The sequence below is a fragment of the Salvelinus fontinalis genome, chromosome 10 (assembly GCF_029448725.1).
Source record: "Salvelinus fontinalis isolate EN_2023a chromosome 10, ASM2944872v1, whole genome shotgun sequence".
Taxonomy (NCBI): domain Eukaryota; kingdom Metazoa; phylum Chordata; class Actinopteri; order Salmoniformes; family Salmonidae; genus Salvelinus; species Salvelinus fontinalis.
In genome coordinates this window covers 1,025,180-1,044,674 of record NC_074674.1, presented here as the reverse complement: position 1 = coordinate 1,044,674, position 19,495 = coordinate 1,025,180, and the positions used below count along the sequence as shown (strand labels likewise).

At 41.8% G+C, this 19,495-nt stretch overlaps 1 protein-coding gene across 7 annotated transcripts in view; it reads left to right on the top strand.

Annotated features, from left to right (window-relative positions):
* The window catches only part of LOC129863330 (disks large homolog 4-like), a gene marked incomplete at its 3' end in the record, with an annotated part of 135,506 nt that overhangs the window by 34,561 nt on the left and 81,450 nt on the right, over positions 1–19,495 (top strand). For 2 of the 7 annotated variants that reach the window (XM_055935228.1, XM_055935224.1), the window contains 1 exon segment: positions 13,279–13,712. In XM_055935228.1, coding sequence (XP_055791203.1) covers positions 13,584–13,712 — 129 coding nt within the window. 7 annotated transcript variants of the gene reach the window in all.

Genomic DNA, 19,495 nt, shown 5'->3' with positions numbered 1-19,495 from the left:
ATGTGGAGCTATATACAGGGAGTACCAGTACCAGATCAATGTGGAGCTATATACAGGGAGTACCAGATCAATGTGGAGCTATATACAGGGAGATCAATGTGGAGCTATATACAGGGAGTACCAGTACCAGATCAATGTGGAGCTATATACAGGGAGTACCAGATCAATGTGGAGCTATATACAGGGAGTACCAGTACCAGATCAATGTGGAGCTATATACAGGGAGTACCAGATCAATGTGGAGCTATATACAGGGAGTACCAGTACCAGATCAATGTGGAGCTATATACAGGGAGTACCAGATCAATGTGGAGCTATATACAGGGAGTACCAGTACCAGATCAATGTGGAGCTATATACAGGGAGTACCAGTACCAGATCAATGTGGAGCTATATACAGTGAGTACCAGTACCAGATCAATGTGGAGTTATACACAGGGAGTACCAGATCAATGTGGAGCTATATACAGGGAGTACCAGTACCAGATCAATGTGGAGCTATATACAGGGAGTACCAGTACCAGATCAATGTGGAGCTATATACAGGCAGTACCAGATCAATGTGGAGTTATACACAGGGAGTACCAGATCAATGTGGAGCTATATACAGGGAGTACCAGTACCAGATCAATGTGGAGCAATATACAGGGAGTAACAGATCCATGTGGAGCTATATACAGGGAGTACCAGATCAATGTGGAGCTATATACAGGGAGTACCAGTACCAGATCAATGTGGAGTTATACACAGGGAGTACCAGATCAATGTGGAGCTATATACAGGGAGTACCAGTACCAGATCAATGTGGAGCAATATACAGGGAGTAACAGATCCATGTGGAGCTATATACAGGGAGTACCAGATCAATGTGGAACTATATACAGGGAGTACCAGATCAATGTGGAGCTATATATTCAGGGAGTACCAGTACCAGATCAACGTGGAGCTATATACAGGGAGTACCAGTACCAGATCAATGAGGAGCTATATACAGGGAGTACCAGTACCAAATCAATGTGGAGCTATATACAGGGAGTACCAGTACCAGATCAATGTGGAGCTATATACAGGGAGTACCAGTACCAGATCAATGTGGAGCTATATACAGGGAGTACCAGTACCAGATCAATGTGGAGCTATATACAGGTAGTACCAGTACCAGATCAATGAGGAGCTATATACAGGGAGTACCAGTACCAGACCAATGTGGAGCTATATACAGGTAGTACCAGTACCAGATCAATGTGGAGTTATATACAGGGAGTACCAGATCAATGGGGAGCTATATACAGGGAGTACCAGTACAGATCAATGTGGAGCTATATACAGGGAGTACCAGTACCAGGTCAATGTGGAGTTATATACAGGGAGTACCAGTACCAGATCAATGTGGAGCTATATACAGGGAGTACCAGTACCAGATCAATGTGGAGTTATATACAGGAAGTACCAGTACCAGATCAATGTGGAGCTATATACAGGAAGTACCAGTACCAGATCAATGTGGAGCTATATACAGGGAGTACCAGATCAATGTGGAAATATATACCGGGTGTACCAGATCAATGTGGAGCTATATACAGGGAGTACCAGACCAATGTGGAGCTATATACCGGGAGTACCAGATCAATGTGGAGCTATATACAAGGAGTACCAGATCAATGTGGAGCTATATACAGGGAGTAACAGATCCATGTGGAGCTATATACAGGGAGTACCAGATCAATGTGGAGCTATATACAGGGAGTACCAGATTAATGTGGAGCTATATACAGGGAGTACCAGATCAATGTGGAGCTATATACAGGGAGTACCAGATCAATGTGGAGCTATATACCGGGAGTACCAGATCAATGTGGAGCTATATACAGGGAGTACCAGATCAATGTGGAGCTATATACAGGGAGTACCAGATCAATGTGGAGCTATATACAGGAAGTACCAGATCAATGTGGAGCTATATACAGGGAGTACCAGATCAATGTGGAGCTATATACAGGGAGTACCAGATCAATGTGGAGCTATATACAGGGAGTACCAGATCAATGTGGAGCTATATACAGGGAGTAGCAGATCAATGTGGAGCTATATACAGGGAGTACCAGATCAATGTGGAGCTATATACAGGGAGTACCAGTACCAGATCAATGTGGAGCTATATACAGGGAGTACCAGTACCAGATCAATGTGGAGCTATATACAGGAAGTACTAGTACCATATCAATGTGGAGCTATATACAGGGAGTACTAGTACCATATCAATGTGGAGCTATATACAGGGAGTACCAGATCAATGTGGAGCTATATACAGGGAGTACCAGATTAATGTGGAGCTATATACAGGGAGTACCAGATCAATGTGGAGCTATATACATGGAGTACCAGTACCAGATCAATGTGGAGCTATATACAGGGAGTACCAGTACCATATCAATGTGGAGCTATATACAGGGAGTACCAGATCAATGTGGAGCTATATACCGGGAGTACCAGATCAATGTGGAGCTATATATAGGGAGTACCAGATCAATGTGGAGCTATATACAGGGAGTACCAGATCAATGTGGAGGTATATACAGGGAGTACCAGATTAATGTGGAGCTATATACAGGGAGTACCAGTACCAGATCAATGTGGAGTTATATACAGGGAGTACCAGATCAATGGGGAGCTATATACAGGGAGTACCAGTACAGATCAATGTGGAGCTATATACAGGGAGTACCAGTACCAGGTCAATGTGGAGTTATATACAGGGAGTACCAGTACCAGATCAATGTGGAGCTATATACAGGGAGTACCAGTACCAGATCAATGTGGAGTTATATACAGGAAGTACCAGTACCAGATCAATGTGGAGCTATATACAGGGAGTACCAGATCAATGTGGAGCTATATACCGGGTGTACCAGATCAATGTGGAGCTATATACAGGGAGTACCAGACCAATGTGGAGCTATATACCGGGAGTACCAGATCAATGTGGAGCTATATACAAGGAGTACCAGATCAATGTGGAGCTATATACAGGGAGTAACAGATCCATGTGGAGCTATATACAGGGAGTACCAGATCAATGTGGAGCTATATACAGGGAGTACCAGATTAATGTGGAGCTATATACAGGGAGTACCAGATCAATGTGGAGCTATATACAGGGAGTACCAGATCAATGTGGAGCTATATACCGGGAGTACCAGATCAATGTGGAGCTATATACAGGGAGTACCAGATCAATGTGGAGCTATATACAGGGAGTACCAGATCAATGTGGAGCTATATACAGGGAGTACCAGATCAATGTGGAGCTATATACAGGGAGTACCAGATCAATGTGGAGCTATATACAGGGAGTAGCAGATCAATGTGGAGCTATATACAGGGAGTACCAGATCAATGTGGAGCTATATACAGGGAGTACCAGTACCAGATCAATGTGGAGCTATATACAGGGAGTACCAGTACCAGATCAATGTGGAGCTATATACAGGAAGTACTAGTACCATATCAATGTGGAGCTATATACAGGGAGTACTAGTACCATATCAATGTGGAGCTATATACAGGGAGTACCAGATCAATGTGGAGCTATATACCGGGAGTACCAGATCAATGTGGAGCTATATATAGGGAGTACCAGATCAATGTGGAGCTATATACAGGGAGTACCAGATCAATGTGGAGGTATATACAGGGAGTACCAGATTAATGTGGAGCTATATACAGGGAGTACCAGATCAATGTGCAGAGGTACGAGGTACTTGAGGTAGATATGTACACAAAGGCAGGGTAAAGTGGCTAAGCAGCAGGATTTATAATAATAAGAGTCAAATAAAGACCAGAGCAGCAGAATGTTCTTCTTTATAAGCACGCTGAAAGTCTGTTGTTCATTTGTTTACAGAGAAGTAGCATTGTATCTGGTCATTATTATTTCTTCTTAAGTTTGCTAAGAGTTGGTAGCAAGCTGATTGGTCGGCTGTTAGAACCATTAAAGGGTGCTTTACCATTCTAGGTTAGCGGAATGACTTTAGTTTCCCTCCAGGTCTGAGGACAAACATTTTTCTCCAGACTAAAAATATGACAGATAGGAGTGGCAATATAGTCAGCTGCCATCCTCAGTAGCTTTCCATCTAAGCTGTCATTATCTGGAGGTTTCTCATTATTGATGGGCAACAATAATTGTTCCACTTCACCCAAACTTACTTTACAAAATTACAACGCTTTTCTTTCATTATTATGTATTTTATGAATGAATATGATGGCTCACAGTCTGTTGTTGGCATTTCATGCCTAAGTTTGCCTACTATGCCAATTAAATAGTCATTAAAGTAATTGGCAACATCAAAAGGTTTTGTGATAAATGAGCCATCTGATTCAGTGAAAGATAGAGTGGAATTAGCCCTTCTGCCTATAATTTCATTTAAACTATTCCAAATCTTTTTTTCCATAATTTTTTCCATCATAATGTATTTTTATTTTTGTTCAGTTTAGTCACTTATTTCTCAATTTACAGTAGGTTTGCCAATCAGATGTGCAGCCAGACTTATAAACCAGTACTTTTGCCTCATCCCTCTCAACCATTAAATGTTTCAATTCTTAATCAATCCACGGGACTTTAACAGTTCTAGCAGTCAGTTTCTTAATAGGTGCATGGTCTGGATGCTCGTCATTACACACATCAGACCAGAACGTATTTTTTATGTCTTCACCATAGGAATCCGTACAAAGGTTTTGTATGATGTATTATTCTCTATTTTAGGACCAGCCTTTGGAACTTTGGCTTTCCTAGATACGGCCACTATATTCTGATCAGTACATCCAATGGGTATGGATATAACTTTAGAGCAGAGCTCTGCAGCGTGGCTAAAAATAGGATCAATACAAGTGGATGATTTACTGTAGTTCCTGTAGTGTTTCTAAACACCCTGGTAGGTAGATTAATAACCTGAGCCTGAAAACAGACACTGGTTACAGTGAGCAGCTTCCTCATGAGCGGATAGTTTGATGAAAACCAGTATATATTCAGGTCACCCAGAAAATAGACCTCTATGTTAACATCACACACATTATCAAGCATTGCAAACATACACTACATGACCAAAAGTATGTGGACACCTGCTCGTCGAACATCTAATTCCAAAATCATGGGCAATTAATATGGAGTTGGTCCCCCCTTTGCTGCTATAACAGCCTACACTCTTCTGGGAAGGCTTTCCACTAGATGTTGCAACATTGCTGCAGGAACTTGCTTCCATTCAGCCACAAGAACATTAGTGATGTCATGCACTGATGTTGGGCGATTAGGCCTGGCTCGCAGTCGGCATTCCAATTCATCCCAAAGGTGTTCGATGGGGTTGAGGTCAGGGTTCGGTGCAAGCCAGCCAAGTTCTTCCAAACAGATCTCAACAAACCATTTCTGTATGGACCTCACTTTTCTGCACAGGGTCATTGTCATGCTGAAACAGGAAAGGGCCTTCCCCAAACAGAATCATCTAGAATGTTATTGTAGGCTGTAGCGTTAAGATTTCCCTTCACTGGAACTAAGGGGTTTAGCACGAACCATGAAAAACAGCCCCAGACCATTATTCTTCCTCCACCAAACTTTGCAGTTGGCACTATGCTTTGGGGCAGGTAGCGTTCTCCTGGCATCCATCGGACTGCAGGATGGTGAAGCATGATTCCTCACTCCAGAGAACGTGTTTCCATTGCTCCACAGTCCAATGGCAGCGAGCTTTACACCACTCCAGCCGACGGTTGGCATTGCGAATCTTAGGCTTGTGTGCGGCTGCTCAGCCATGGAAACCTATTCCATGAAGCTTCCTACAAACAGTTCTTGTGCTAACATTGTTTCAAGAGGCAGTTTGTAACTCGGTAGTGAGTGTTACAACAGAGGACAGATGATTTTGGTATCGTTCTGTGAGTTTGTGTGGCCTACCACTTCGCGCCTGAGCCATTGTTGCTCCTAGATGTTTCCACTTCACAATAACAGCGCTCGTAGTTGACCGGGGCAGCTGTAGCACGGCAGAAATTTGACGAACTGACTTGTTGGAAAGTTGGCATCATATGATGGTTCCACGTTGAACGCCACTGAGCTCTTCAGTAAGGCCATTCTACAGCCAATATTTGTCTATGGAGATTGCATCTGTCAGCAACGGGTGTGGCTGAAATAGCCGAATCCACTCATTTGAAGGGGTGTCCACATACTTTTGTATATATAGTATATTATCCAGATAATGAATGTTAGCACTTGGTGACCCATAGCAGCACCCCAAAACAAGAGGCTTCAGCTGAGGCAGGTGAATGTGAAACTATACACCTCTTCAACAGCACTAGACATGAGATCCTCTCTAAGATTTACAGGAATATGGCTCTGAACATATACAACTGAAGCTATTTTCCTGTTGTAAGAACTGCTTGTAGAAACCTTTTTGCTTGTTTAAAAGCTCCTTCACTTGTGATAGAGAAACACCGTCCTCTCTGTTACTCCCACAGGCTTTGGTTTTGTATGTCATGGTAGTGACGTAGGCTTACGCTGGTGCTGCATGTAGTTCTGGAAACAGCAACAAACAGCAGGGATTGAGACAGCCACAAGCCCGGGACAATCCGCAGTCCTAGCCACAAGGGCTATCCGTGTTGCTGGCTGTGTTCAAGTTTTCAGGAAACCTTGCTAGCTTAATAGCTAGTTAGCAGCTAGGCTAGCTGCTACACCAAGCAGCTTTTCAGACTTTTGGTTGGCAGGATCCCTGGACAGATAGTGGTGGTCCCAGCAACAGATGATAACCACTTTGCCGGATCCGAATTCAAAAGGTAGCTAGTAACCAAACTTTTTCAACAGATTACTTTTTCTGAGACTTTCAAAAGTTTAAAAACAACAAACCTAGCTCTCCCTCGTTCTGCGTTCAGGACGCGTCGCCTCTCAATCTAATAAAAGGAGAAACAGTCTTTGAGTCAGATTGCAGAACTGATCATCTCATAAGAGGTGCCAAGGTAGCATGCTCTAAATGAGGGGTCCTGCTATTAACACTAAAACCTGCATTAACACACAGTTACATTAACGGGACTCCCTAAAAACACACCAGTTTGATACAGCTATGACTGGAAGGGATTTTTCGTAACAGGTTAGGAGAGCATTTCCACTAACACTAACCCTAAACCTTTTCCAAACCTTAACCTAATTCTCCTAACTTGCTACGTTAATTCTCCTAACCTACTGAGTAATTTGTTCTAACCTGCTACGAAAAAGTCACTTCCGATCATAGCTGTATCGAAGTGGCGTGTTTTTAGGGAATCTCTATATAAATACTATTGCACTTTTCATGTAGCCTACTTTTGTCCAGCTAATAGCTTAATCACCAAGCAACATTATGGACTAAACGTTCAAATCTTGTTGCTGCAGGATTACTTTGCTACGACAATACTAGTCAAATGAAGATCCTACATCTGTAGCATCAGGTCCCCTAAGGTAATATCCTCTCAACAGGTGCTTTCAAATAGTGCCACTTCTTGGTTTCATATCATGTACAGTTGAAGCCGGAAGTTTACATACACTTAGGTTGCAGTCATTAAAACTCGTTTTTCAACCACTCCACAAATGTCTTGTTAACAAACTATAGTTTTGACAAGTCGGTTAGTACATCTACTTTGTGCATGACACAAGTAATTGTTCCAACAATTGTGTACAGACAGATTATTTAACTTATTATTCACTGTATCACAATTCCAGTGGGTCAGAAGTTTACATACACTAAGTTGACTGTGTCTTCAACTGGAGGTGTACCTGTGGATGTATTTCAAGGCCTACCTTCAAACTCAGTGCCTCTTTGCTTGACATCATGGGAAAATGAAAAGAAATCAGCCAAGACCTCAGAAAAACATTGTAGACCTCCACAAGTCTGGTTCATCCTTGGGAGCAATTTCCAAACGCCTGAAGGTATCACGTTCATCTGTACAAACAATAGTACGTAAGTATAAACACCATGGGACCACACAGCCGTCATACCACTCAGGAAGGAGACGTGTTCTGTCTCCTAGAGATGAACGTACTTTGGTGCGAAAAGTGCAAATCAATCCCAGAATAACAGCAAAGGACCTTATGAAGATGTTGGAGGAAACTGGTACAAAAGTATCTATATCCACAGTAAAACGAGTCCTATATTGACATAACCTGAAAGGCTGTTCAGCAAGGAAGAAGCCACTGTACCAAAACCGCCATAAAAAAGCCAGACTGCAGTTTGCAACTGCACATGGGAACTAAATTTGTACTGTTTGGAGAAATGTCTTTTGATCTAATGAAACAAAAATAGAACTGTTTGACCATATTGACCATATTGACCATCGTTATGTTTGGAGGAAAAAGGGGAGGATTACAAGCCAAAGAACACCATCCCAACCGTGAAGCATGGGGGTGGCAGCATCATGTTGTGGGGTTGCTTTGCTGCAGGAGGGACTGGTGCACTTCACAAAATAGATGGCATCATGAGGATGAAAAATGATGTGGATATATTGAAGCAACATGTCAAGACATCAGTCAGGAAGTTAAAGCTTGGTCGCAAATTGGTCTTCCAAATGGACAACGACCCCAAGCATACTTCCAAAGTTGTAACAAAATGGCTTAAGGACAACAAAGTCAAGATATTGGAGGGGCCATCACAAAGCCCTGACCTCAATCCTATAGAAAATGTGTGGGCAGAACTGAAAAAGCGTGTGCGAGCAAGGAGGTCTACAAACCTGACTCAGTTACACCAGCTCTGTCAGGAGGAATGGGCCAAAATTCACCCAACTAATTGTGGGAAGCTTGTGGAAGGCTACCCGAAACGTTTGACCCAAGTTAAACAATTTAAAGCCAATGGTACCAAATACTAATTGAGTCTATGTAAACTTCTGACCCACTGGGAATGTGATGAAAGAAATAAAATCTGAAATAAATCATTCTCTCTACTATTATTCTGACATTTCACATTCTTAAAATAAAGTGGTGATCCTAACTGACCTAAGACAGAGAATTATTACTAGGATTAAATGTCATGAATTGTGAAAAACGGAGTTTAAATGTATTTGGCTAAGGAGTATGTAAACTTCCGACTTCAACTGTATATCTGACAATCTGCAAGTTGTGCTGTGTTTCTATGATGTATACATAGAGCTGTTCTTGAGTTAACTCTACAATATAAAGTGCTTTAATCTGACCTTTACCTAACAAAATTGCAGTAGTCATGTAACTGACTGTTACCTACAATTATGCTTTCGTCACTTAACTAAAATAACAACACATCCCCTTGTGTTACATAAAAGGTGTGCCTTAATCACATCGAATCATGAGAGAGGGGAGACTAGAACACACAGGACAGGTGTATCAGTCAAGGCCAGTTAGGTGTAACCCAGTGACAGCCAGTGTAGCAGCAGGAGGAGGAGGAGACCCATGGCCTGACTGTACACTATAAGAGGCTGTACTAGTTCATGAGGATGTGCAGTCATACCACAGGAACCCGGTAACCTGACCACTAGCCAGCTAGCCAATGGACTATTCGACGGGGAATTCCCACCCCCTGCAGACGTTGTCATGGAAACACTCTAGCTCTTGTGGGGTATCCTCTCTCTTGCTTGTTCACCAGATGCAGTGCAGTGTTGGGATGTGAAGCTCACCACCACACAATGCATTGCTGGGATTTGAAGTTCACTACTCCACAATGCTCTCCTGGGACGTGTAGTTCACTATTACACAACGTATTGTTGGGATGTGTAGTTCTTTATTACACAATGTTCTACTGGCATGTGTAGTTCACTATTACAGAATGTTCTGCTGGGATGTGTAGTTCACCACTATATAATATAGGTCTGGGATGTGTAGTTCACTACTACAATGTACTGCTGGGAAGAGTAGTTCACTACTACACAATGTACTGCTGGGACGTGTAGTTCCCTACGACACAATGTACCGTTGCGATGTGTAGTTCCCAGAGGTGGAAAAAGTACTCAATTGTCATACTTGAGTAAAAGTATAAAGTTAAAGTAAATGCTATACATCAAATTCCTTATATTAAGCAAACCAGATGGCACAATTAACTTATTCAAAAAAAAATTGACAGCCAGTGGCACACTCCACCACTCAGACATCATTTACAAACTAAACATTTGTGTTCAGTGAGTCCGCAAGATCGGAGGCAGTAGGGATGACCAAGGTTGTTCTCTTGATAAGTGTGCGAATTGAACCATTTTCTGTCCTGCTAAGCATTCAAAATGTACTTTTGGGTGTCAGGGAAACTATATGGACTACAAAGTACATTATTTTCTTTAGGAATGTAGTGAAGTAAAAGTAAAACTTGTCAAAAATATAAATAGTAAAGTACAGATACCCCAAAAAACGATTTAAATAGTACTTTAAAAATAATTTTTACTTAAGTACTTTACACCCCTAGTAGTTCCCTACTACAAAATGTACGTTGGGATATGAATATTACTGATACGCAATGTAGCAGTGTGATGTCAAACTTACTATTACACAATGCCAACTTTCAATGTAGCAGTGGTGGACAGTAGTTTAGTGGTTTTGCAATTTCTATTTTAGAATATGGGAGGGGGGAGGGGGGGGGTGATGACTAAACAGACACCTCTAAGATCCATAGAAATGTTAAAAAAACGGACATTATTGATCATATATCCAATAAGGGTCCCACCATGTGATGTGAGAGCTAGAGAGTTGTACTGCCTGAACCCACTGAGGGGTAGGCCAGCCCCACACAGAGGATTCTGTGACTGTGGCAGCTAGGCTAGGGACCACACTGTCTGCCATTCACATATAAGACACCAGAAATGGACTGCATCATGGTATGAGCCAAGTTTACAATTGGCTCATTCATCCCCCTCCTCTCCCCTGTAACTACTCCCCAGGTCGTTGCTGCAAATGAGAACATGTTCTCAGTCAACTTACCTGGTAAAATAACGGTAAAATAAAAAAATAAAAAAATAAAAAAATATAACCATAACACTATCATTGAGAGCCTCTTTAAGCAGGCTATAGTGTTTTGAATAATACTGGAAGGCCTCCAGTTTCTTCTAATATGGATAAGGTCTATGTTCTCTTGAACGTGTATATAACAATCACGGACAGTGAGATTATTTTCTTTGGGTGTACCTGTTGTGACAAGCAGTTTTTAACAGTATACATCTATCAATGAAATCTTTACACTGTTTGTCATCCTGTATTTGTCCAGAAACATCTGAGTCTTTTATCTGTCCGCCTCCCCAATGTTTGGTACCAAGGTAGAAGCTCTATTTTAGAAGACAATATCCATGGAGACCATGTTGTGGAAACCATGTTGTGGGGTTCCAAAGCACAGTGTGCTTGGTCATATACACAATGATGCATAATGCAGAAACAGAGTGAAACAGTGTGTGATTCTATCTCTCTCTCTCACACACACACACACACACACACACACACACACACACACACACACACACACACACACACACACACACACACACACACACACACACACACACACACACACACACACACACACACAGTATATATTTGACTTTCTACATGTTTTTCTTTTTGACTTTCTTCTTTGTTCCATTCCATTTTAGGCTGTAGCAATATGACAATAGGCTTTGTGGGCAAAAAATGACATGGTTTTAGAGTTTTATAAAGCGTAATATTTACAATGAGTTTTCTCGATTTAGACATTTGATTTTTGTCAGTGCTAAGTGTTTGCACCCAGGCAAGGTTTTCAAATGTATAGTTTGGTAATGATTGGATGAAAGCCGTGTGGAGTTACTTGGCTGTGTACACAATTGATTTGTTAGTTTATGAACCTCTGTGGTCTCTCTGGAATGCAAGGCTACAGGATAAAACGGAATTTATCCAGGATATTTCATATACCGGTAGGCTATAAACTGTGAATGTTGAACTTCCTCTTTGAATAACGACAGCCCATAAATGTTAATTGTAACGTCCCTGAAACCTTACTTGCCTCTTATTACGGGGGAGAGACATGGTTTTTGGAATAAGATGAAAAGGGTATTTTATCTCTGCACACACTGTGCGTCTCCTACCGTCGCATCTGTTCCATTTAACATTGACGTCATTCGAGAGCGTGGAGCACATCGCCGCAGTCGGTCCTGAGATGAATGCACAATATTTAGTCCACCTGGTTCTCTCGCTCCACCTTGTGGACGAAGTCAGACAGCGCCCCTCCCCCTCCCTCTGATAACACCGGTCTAATATTCAGGTGAACCACTTGAAAAGTTTGATTCCGATAATCTCAGTGTTTCTAGTTGTTATCATAGATTGACATCTACACTTGCAAGTGTGTGTGTGTGTGTGTGTGTGTGTGTGTGTGTGTGTGTGTGTGTGTGTGTGTGTGTGTGTGTGTGTGTGTGTGTGTGTGTGTGTGTGTGTGTGTGCGTGAGAGAGGGAGGGAGGGAGGGAGGAAGGGAGGGAGGGACCGAGCGGGTGAAGTGAAGTGGGGGCATACTACACTTATTTGGGCCAGAAGAGCCCGGTAGGGCAAAGAGGTTTTCCGGTGAAAACAGCTGGGCCTCTGCTATGTTCTTCGAGAGAGGATGGAATATGGACGCTTTGTCATACAACCATACATAGACTTTGGATGTTTGACCATAACTTTCTATTTTAGATGTAGGACTGGTCTCAGTGTTAAACATACCGACACATGCTGATATACAGGCATTTGCACGCTGAAAATAGAGTGTCGCTGCTGTGCTGAAGCTTTATTCAACTGCCAGGTCGCAGTTGTAAATGAGAACTTGTTCTCAGCTGGCCTACCTGGTTAAATAAAGGTGAAATAAAAATAATCGCATTTCAGGACCATGGAGAGTTCCCAGCAGACACTTCTCAATTTGTACATGTGGGGGCGCTATTATAACACCATATGGGTTTTCTATGATCGCTGCGGAGTTGTGAGCGTGAACCGCAGGTAGTGTGAGGGGACTATGATATGGAAACGTCAGCTCATGATAGTAAATAATTTATTGTTTATTGATTATATGTTTGCATGTTTTGATAAAAAATAACCTACCATCCAAAAATCATTGTGTAATGTCGTGGATTATCGATAGCCTATGTCCGCATTGGAGCCTATAACATAACTGCTTTTGTCTTGATTCACTTATGCAGAGCCTACTACACGTTACACGTTCCAATTATAATTGCGCATGAAATCCAAACCTTATGGTGGAGAGAGAGAGAAAGAGAGAGAGAGAGAGAGAGAGACCGATGTGGATGAAAGCTTGTGCAAATCATGAATGATGGTTATTCTTGTAACACTTGAATAGAAGGAACATGAGGTGAACAACAGCATTTCAACCTTAACATCTGTCCAGGGTCTAAGCAAACCTTAGAGCTAATAGGCTAGGCTACAATCCATAACTAATGTTCCTGAACTGAAAGTTACAATTTCTGTTCATACAAGCGCTTGGAGTTGAACGTCGGATTTCAGCGTTGAGTAGCTTAGCACGTTTCAGGGTATGCTACCAAGTGTGGATAGGCTAGTCACCTGCACCCACTACCGCTCTTCAACGCTCCCTCCTCTCCAGCATCGCTGATCTGGCGGTGGACGGGTATGGTCTGGTCTATGGGTGTTGAACAGATGTCTCCGCCTGTTAGGAATCTAAAGTGCCTCTCACCGGTGATGTGTCAGTGTAAGGTCATCTGCAGCAACCGGACTCTCTCCCTCATGTTCGGTTGCAAGGTAAGCTTAGAACAGTTTTGGTGTAACAGTTGTAGCGAAGCTATTACAACAGTTTGTAATTGCAACACAATTCACGTATATTGGGAGAAAGCGATGAGATGAGACAGATGGCTTAAAAGAATGAATGAGATACAATAGAGCGTGCTTGTGTGTGTATTTGTGCGTGTGCACATATGTCTTATGTGTTCAAAATAAGAAACCGTTCGGTTGGCACAATGAAACTGCTGACTGAGCATTGTGATCATTCCCCAAAGATGATCCCACTACCTCACAGCTCTTATTTTTAGGCTACTTTTGTGTTTCCACTTTCACATAATGATCTAGTCCCCGATTATCTGAAGCTTTGAAATGTGAGACTCTGCTGGCGATACGCCTTATATGTGTTTCCTGGTTTTATAGGCCTACTCATATGGATTATTCACGCCTGATATACAGTACTGTGTGTTCAGATCAACACTGCGGTCAAGTGACTTTGCATGCCGACATTTAGATCTGCCATTTCCACAGGCAATTTCCATGACATATCAACCAGCATATCTGAGCCATCCATGCATGTTACAGAGATGGTACCATTTGATTATCTTATAAAGACCATCAATGAACAATAAACCTTATACTTCACATTTGTGCTGTTTAAGTCAATGGTCAGCATGTAAACCAGCAGGAACATTATGTTCTGCTTTACTATTCAGCTGTGGGTCATGAGCTTTCTGTTTTGCATCCCAACTAAGAGACAATATAGATCCCAGCTAGTACATTTGGGAATATATGTTTTTGGTTTCCAAATGGTTGTGGGAGGAAGCCATGCCTTTCCTGACCGGTAAAACAGATTTTTAAATTTTGGGAACAGAAGTGAACATTTAGCTTGTTTAGGAACATTTATTTTTATGCTACAGGGAGGTTCTGAGAATGTTTTACTCTGTTTCTTTGAACGTTTTCCTGGTAGGTTTTATTAATGCTCTGAGAACGTAAATTCTAGGTTATTTTGAGATTTTTTAATGACTTCCTTAAAACTTTCACTGAATGTTTCAATAAGACTTTTAATAACACTGCTAGCTTAGTTTGGGTTCACTTTTTTGAACTCCAAGCACAGATAGGACACATGGAAATGAATTTCCTTAGATATTAATCATGCAAACACATTTATATTTTGTTTTTTATCAGTGAGCTTCGAACCTTCTGTTCGCTTTCCATGGAGTTGGTCCTCTCCGCCACCAGGATGGAGCTAGAATGCCATGGTTTTTTAATGCATACAACACTGTTCATTTTAGTCTATTCAAGCAGACCCCATTTCAAAGGAAACAAGCCCTCATTAAGATCCGATGTGGCGAATTAGTGGGTGTGGCCAACACACCTTAACAAGATAGAGGATAGAGAGAGCTGTATTGATGCTGAGAACGGAATGTATATATTTGTAAATAATAATTCTTAGAACGTTCTCTAAACGTTACAACATTTTTATTGTGCTTTTATGGAAAGTTTTCTTAATTTCCACATCATATTGATGAAATTGAACCAACGTGGAATAGACGTTAAATTGACATCTGTGCCACAAGAAACGTTATGCTGAGGAAACGTTTTGATCCTGAGTGGCGCAGTGGTCTGAGGCACTGCATCACAGTGCTAGAGGCGTCACTACAGACCCGAGTTTAATCCCGGGCTGTATCACAACCGGCCGGGATTGCGAATCTCATAGGGCGGCGCACAATAGGCCCAGCGTCATCCGTGTTAGGAGAGGGTTTGGCCGGCGTAGGCCATCATTGTACATAAGAATTTGTTCTTAACTGACTTGCCTGGTTAAATAAGTCAAATAAAAAGTATTTAAATTCCCACAGAACCTTTTTTCTTGACATTCTCTGAATTATTTGCGAACACTCTCAGTGTCAAACACGTTGGAGAAAGTTCCTAGAACATTACAAACATTGAAATTAACCCACTTTTAGGAAACGTTCCTTTACAATATGTACGTTTTTGGGCGACTCAATCAAATTCACATAGAAATGTGAGATATAGATCTTTAATTCCCATTGAAAGCAAGTCTAAGAAGCAGTAGATCTGTTTTGTGTGCTTTTTCTATGCTTCCCATTCTGAAGTTTCGTTTTTGCATCTTTTACTCGTGGTTTTATACACCATGCTTCAAGCAGCTGAATATACAATATTTTTGGTGATGGAAAATATATTTCACACAGGTTTAGATCGAACAATTATTCTCTACACAATGACTATTTGTTTTGTCTATCACGTTTAAGGTAAGACCCAGATGCAGACTGTGTCGAAGTAACAATATTTATTACAACAACAGGGGCAAAGGTACAGGACAGCAGGTAGGCTCAGGTCAGGCAGAGGTCGGTAATCCAGAGTAGTGGGGCAAAGGTACAGGACAGCAGGCAGGCTCAGGGTCAGGGCAGGCAGAAGGGTCAAAGCCGGGAAAAACAAGAAAAATCTGGTAGATTCAACGAACAAAACCAACTGGCAACAGACAAACAGAGAACACAGGTATAAATACACAGGGGATAATGGGGAAGATGGGCGACACCTGGAGGGGGGGTGGAGACAAGCACAAAGACAGGTGAAACAGATCAGACAGACAGTCACATGAACTGAAATGAAGCGGTCTATTCTAATTTTAGCAACCAGGAAATGGCGGAGCGATTTCTGCATAGTGCATCTTTAAAGTAATGAAATACCAATATTATTCCAATTTGTTTTTTGTCAAGTTCCTTAAAATGTGCTGAGAATGTTCCAAAGCCAAGCAACTATCCTGTATCATTCCCAAAATGTTGTGGGAAGGTTGTATGGAAAATAATCATAGGACAACCACACTCTCATCAAGCTCTAAGAGACATATGGTCCTCAGAAATGTATGTGCTAGTTGGAATATAGCTTCTTATCCTTAAATTCAGAGAGACCTGTTTGTGACCTCTGGATCAATCCAGTTTATTGGTAAGGGTGTTCACTCTGATATCAGTCCATAAAGGCTACTAACTGGCCGGGGGCTGTCTATTGTGAATCAAAAGTGTAATGAATGGTGCCACTGCAAGTTAGATCACTGTCGTGGTAGCCTCGTCGAGAACCAGGCTTCCCTAAAACGGGAGGCTTCCAAGGGAGGCATGACAATGACATGATTTTGAAGGTATGACAATGCGAGACAACTGTCATGGAGACTAGAAGGTGTCTATCTTGACTGTATCAATGCCATCAGCCTTGGTAGGCAAAAGGTATTTTGGAATGAGATCATTGAACAGTTGAAAGGAAAACTTCACTGCCTGTCACTATTTGGTGTGTTTTCCCAGTCTCCCTACACAATTATGATTATTGAGAGGTGTTTCAGATATAATTATACAACATAGCGGTATTTTTGAATTTCCGAGGCGGTAGAGTTTAACCAATGACGTCATTGGTTGATTGAGCTTGCTGTCTGATCCAGAAAATCATGGAGTTATGCGTTGTAAAAATGATGGTGGCCTTTGTGTTTCGCCAATTGCACGGTCATGCTAGCAGCGAGTAGACATGGTTGTCCTTGTTCAATAGAGCCATTGGAATTGTCTCAACAATGTTCGTATCAGTTTGGAACCACCAAGACTCTTCATAAAGCTGGCCACCCGGCCGAACTGAGCAATCGGGCGAGAAGGGCCTTGGTCAGGGATGTGACCAAGAACCCGATGGTCACTGACAGAGCTCCAGAGTTCCTCTGTGGAGATGGGAGAACCTTCCAGAAGGACAACCATCTCTGCAGCACTCCACCAGTCAGGCCTTTATGGTAGAGTGGCCAGACGGATCTATCAGTAAAAGGCATATGACAGCCCACTTGGAGTTTGCCAAAAGGCACTACAGGACTCTCAGACCATAAGAAACAAGAATCTCTGGTCTGAGGAAACCAAGATGAACCTCTTTGGCCTGAACGTCTGGTGGAAACCTGGCACCATCCCTACGTTAAAGCATGGTGGTGGAAGCGACAGGGACTGGGAGACTAGTTAGGATCGAGAGAAAGATGAACGGAGAAAAGTACAGAGAGATCCTTCATGAAAACCTGATCCAAAGCGCTCATGACCTGAGATTGGGGGGAAGGTTCACCTTCCAACAGGACAACGACCCTGAGCACACATCCAAGACAACGCAGAAGTGGCTTGGGGACAAGTCTCTGAATGCCCTTGAGTGGCCCAGCCAGAGCCCGGAACCAATCGAACATCTCTGGATACCTGAAAATAGCTGTCCACCGACGCTCCCCATCCAACCTGACAGAGCTTGAGAGGATCTGCAGAGAATATATGAAGAAACTCCCCAAATACAGGTGTGCCAAGCTTGAAGCGTCATACCCAAGAAGACTCTAGGCTGTAATCACTGCCAAAGGTGCTTCAACAAAGTACTGAGTAAAGGGTCTGAATACTTCTGTAAATGTGATATTTCCGTTTTTTTGTTTGAATAAATTAAAAAAATTAAAAAATTGCTTTGTCATTATAGGCTATTGTGTGTAGATTGACGAGGGGGAAAAAATATTTTATCAATTTTAGATTAAGGCTGTAACATAACAAAATGTGGAAAAAGTCAAGGGGTCTAAAAACTTGCTAAAGGCACTTTACTGAACAAAAATATAAATGCAAAATGCAACAATTGTAAAGATTTTACTGAGGTCATAGAAGGAAATCAGTCAATTTATTTATGGATTTTATGAATTTCATGTGACTGGGCAGGGGCACAGCCATGGGTGGGCCTGGGAGGGCATAGATCTACCCACTTGGGAGCCAAGCCCACCCACTGGGGAGCCAGGCCCAGCCAATCAGAATGAGTTTTCCCTAAAAAAGGGATTTATTACAGAAATACTCCTCACTAACAGGGATGTAAACAAATTTCTGCACAAAATTTGAGAGAAATAATCTTTTTGTGTGTATGGAAAATTTCTGGTATCTTTTATTCATCTCATGGAACCAACACGTTACATGTTGCATTTATATTTTTGTTCTGTATATGTCATACATTGTGTCACGTTCGTTGAAATGAGCGGACCAAGGCGCAGCGTGCATAGAGTTCCAAATGTTTATTTAAATGAAACTCACCAACAAAAACAATAAACAGCAAACGAGACGTAACGACTGGAGTGCTCACAGGCACTACACAAAAACAAGATCCCACAAACTAAAGGTGGAAAAAAGGCTGTCTAAGTATGATCCCCAATCAGAGACAACGATAGACTGCCTCTGATTGGGAACCATACCCAGCCAACAAAGAAATAGAAAAACTAGAATGCCCACCCAAATCACACCCCGACCTAATCAAATAGAGAAATAAAAAAGCTCTCTAAGGTCAGGGCGTGACACATTGACTTAACATTTACATTTACATGTTCCTGCTTACTGCTGTGTAAACTTACCTTGGTCTTTAGAGCAAATACACTTTGTCTTGAATACAATCCATGTCTTCTTATTTGGTACACTGACAGACTAATGTACTGTTTTATTGAAGCATGTTTACTTGCCATCAAATGAAAGTTGAAATGATACACCAACTCCCTGCATCATTTGTTTTAGCAGAAGTCAAAACTTTATTGATTTTTGATGCAGCTGAATCGTTTAGTCACTTGTCAGTACACTTGTAAATAATGTTATATAAAACATCAAACTCCATTATATACTTATGTACAAGAGCTAGCAATATCTATACTACAATGCAGTTGTGAGCATACTAGGTATTCTATACTTAACAGAAATATAAACGCTACATGTAAAGTGCTGGGCCCATGTTTCATGAGCTGAAATAAAAGATCCCAGAAATGTTCCATTTGCACA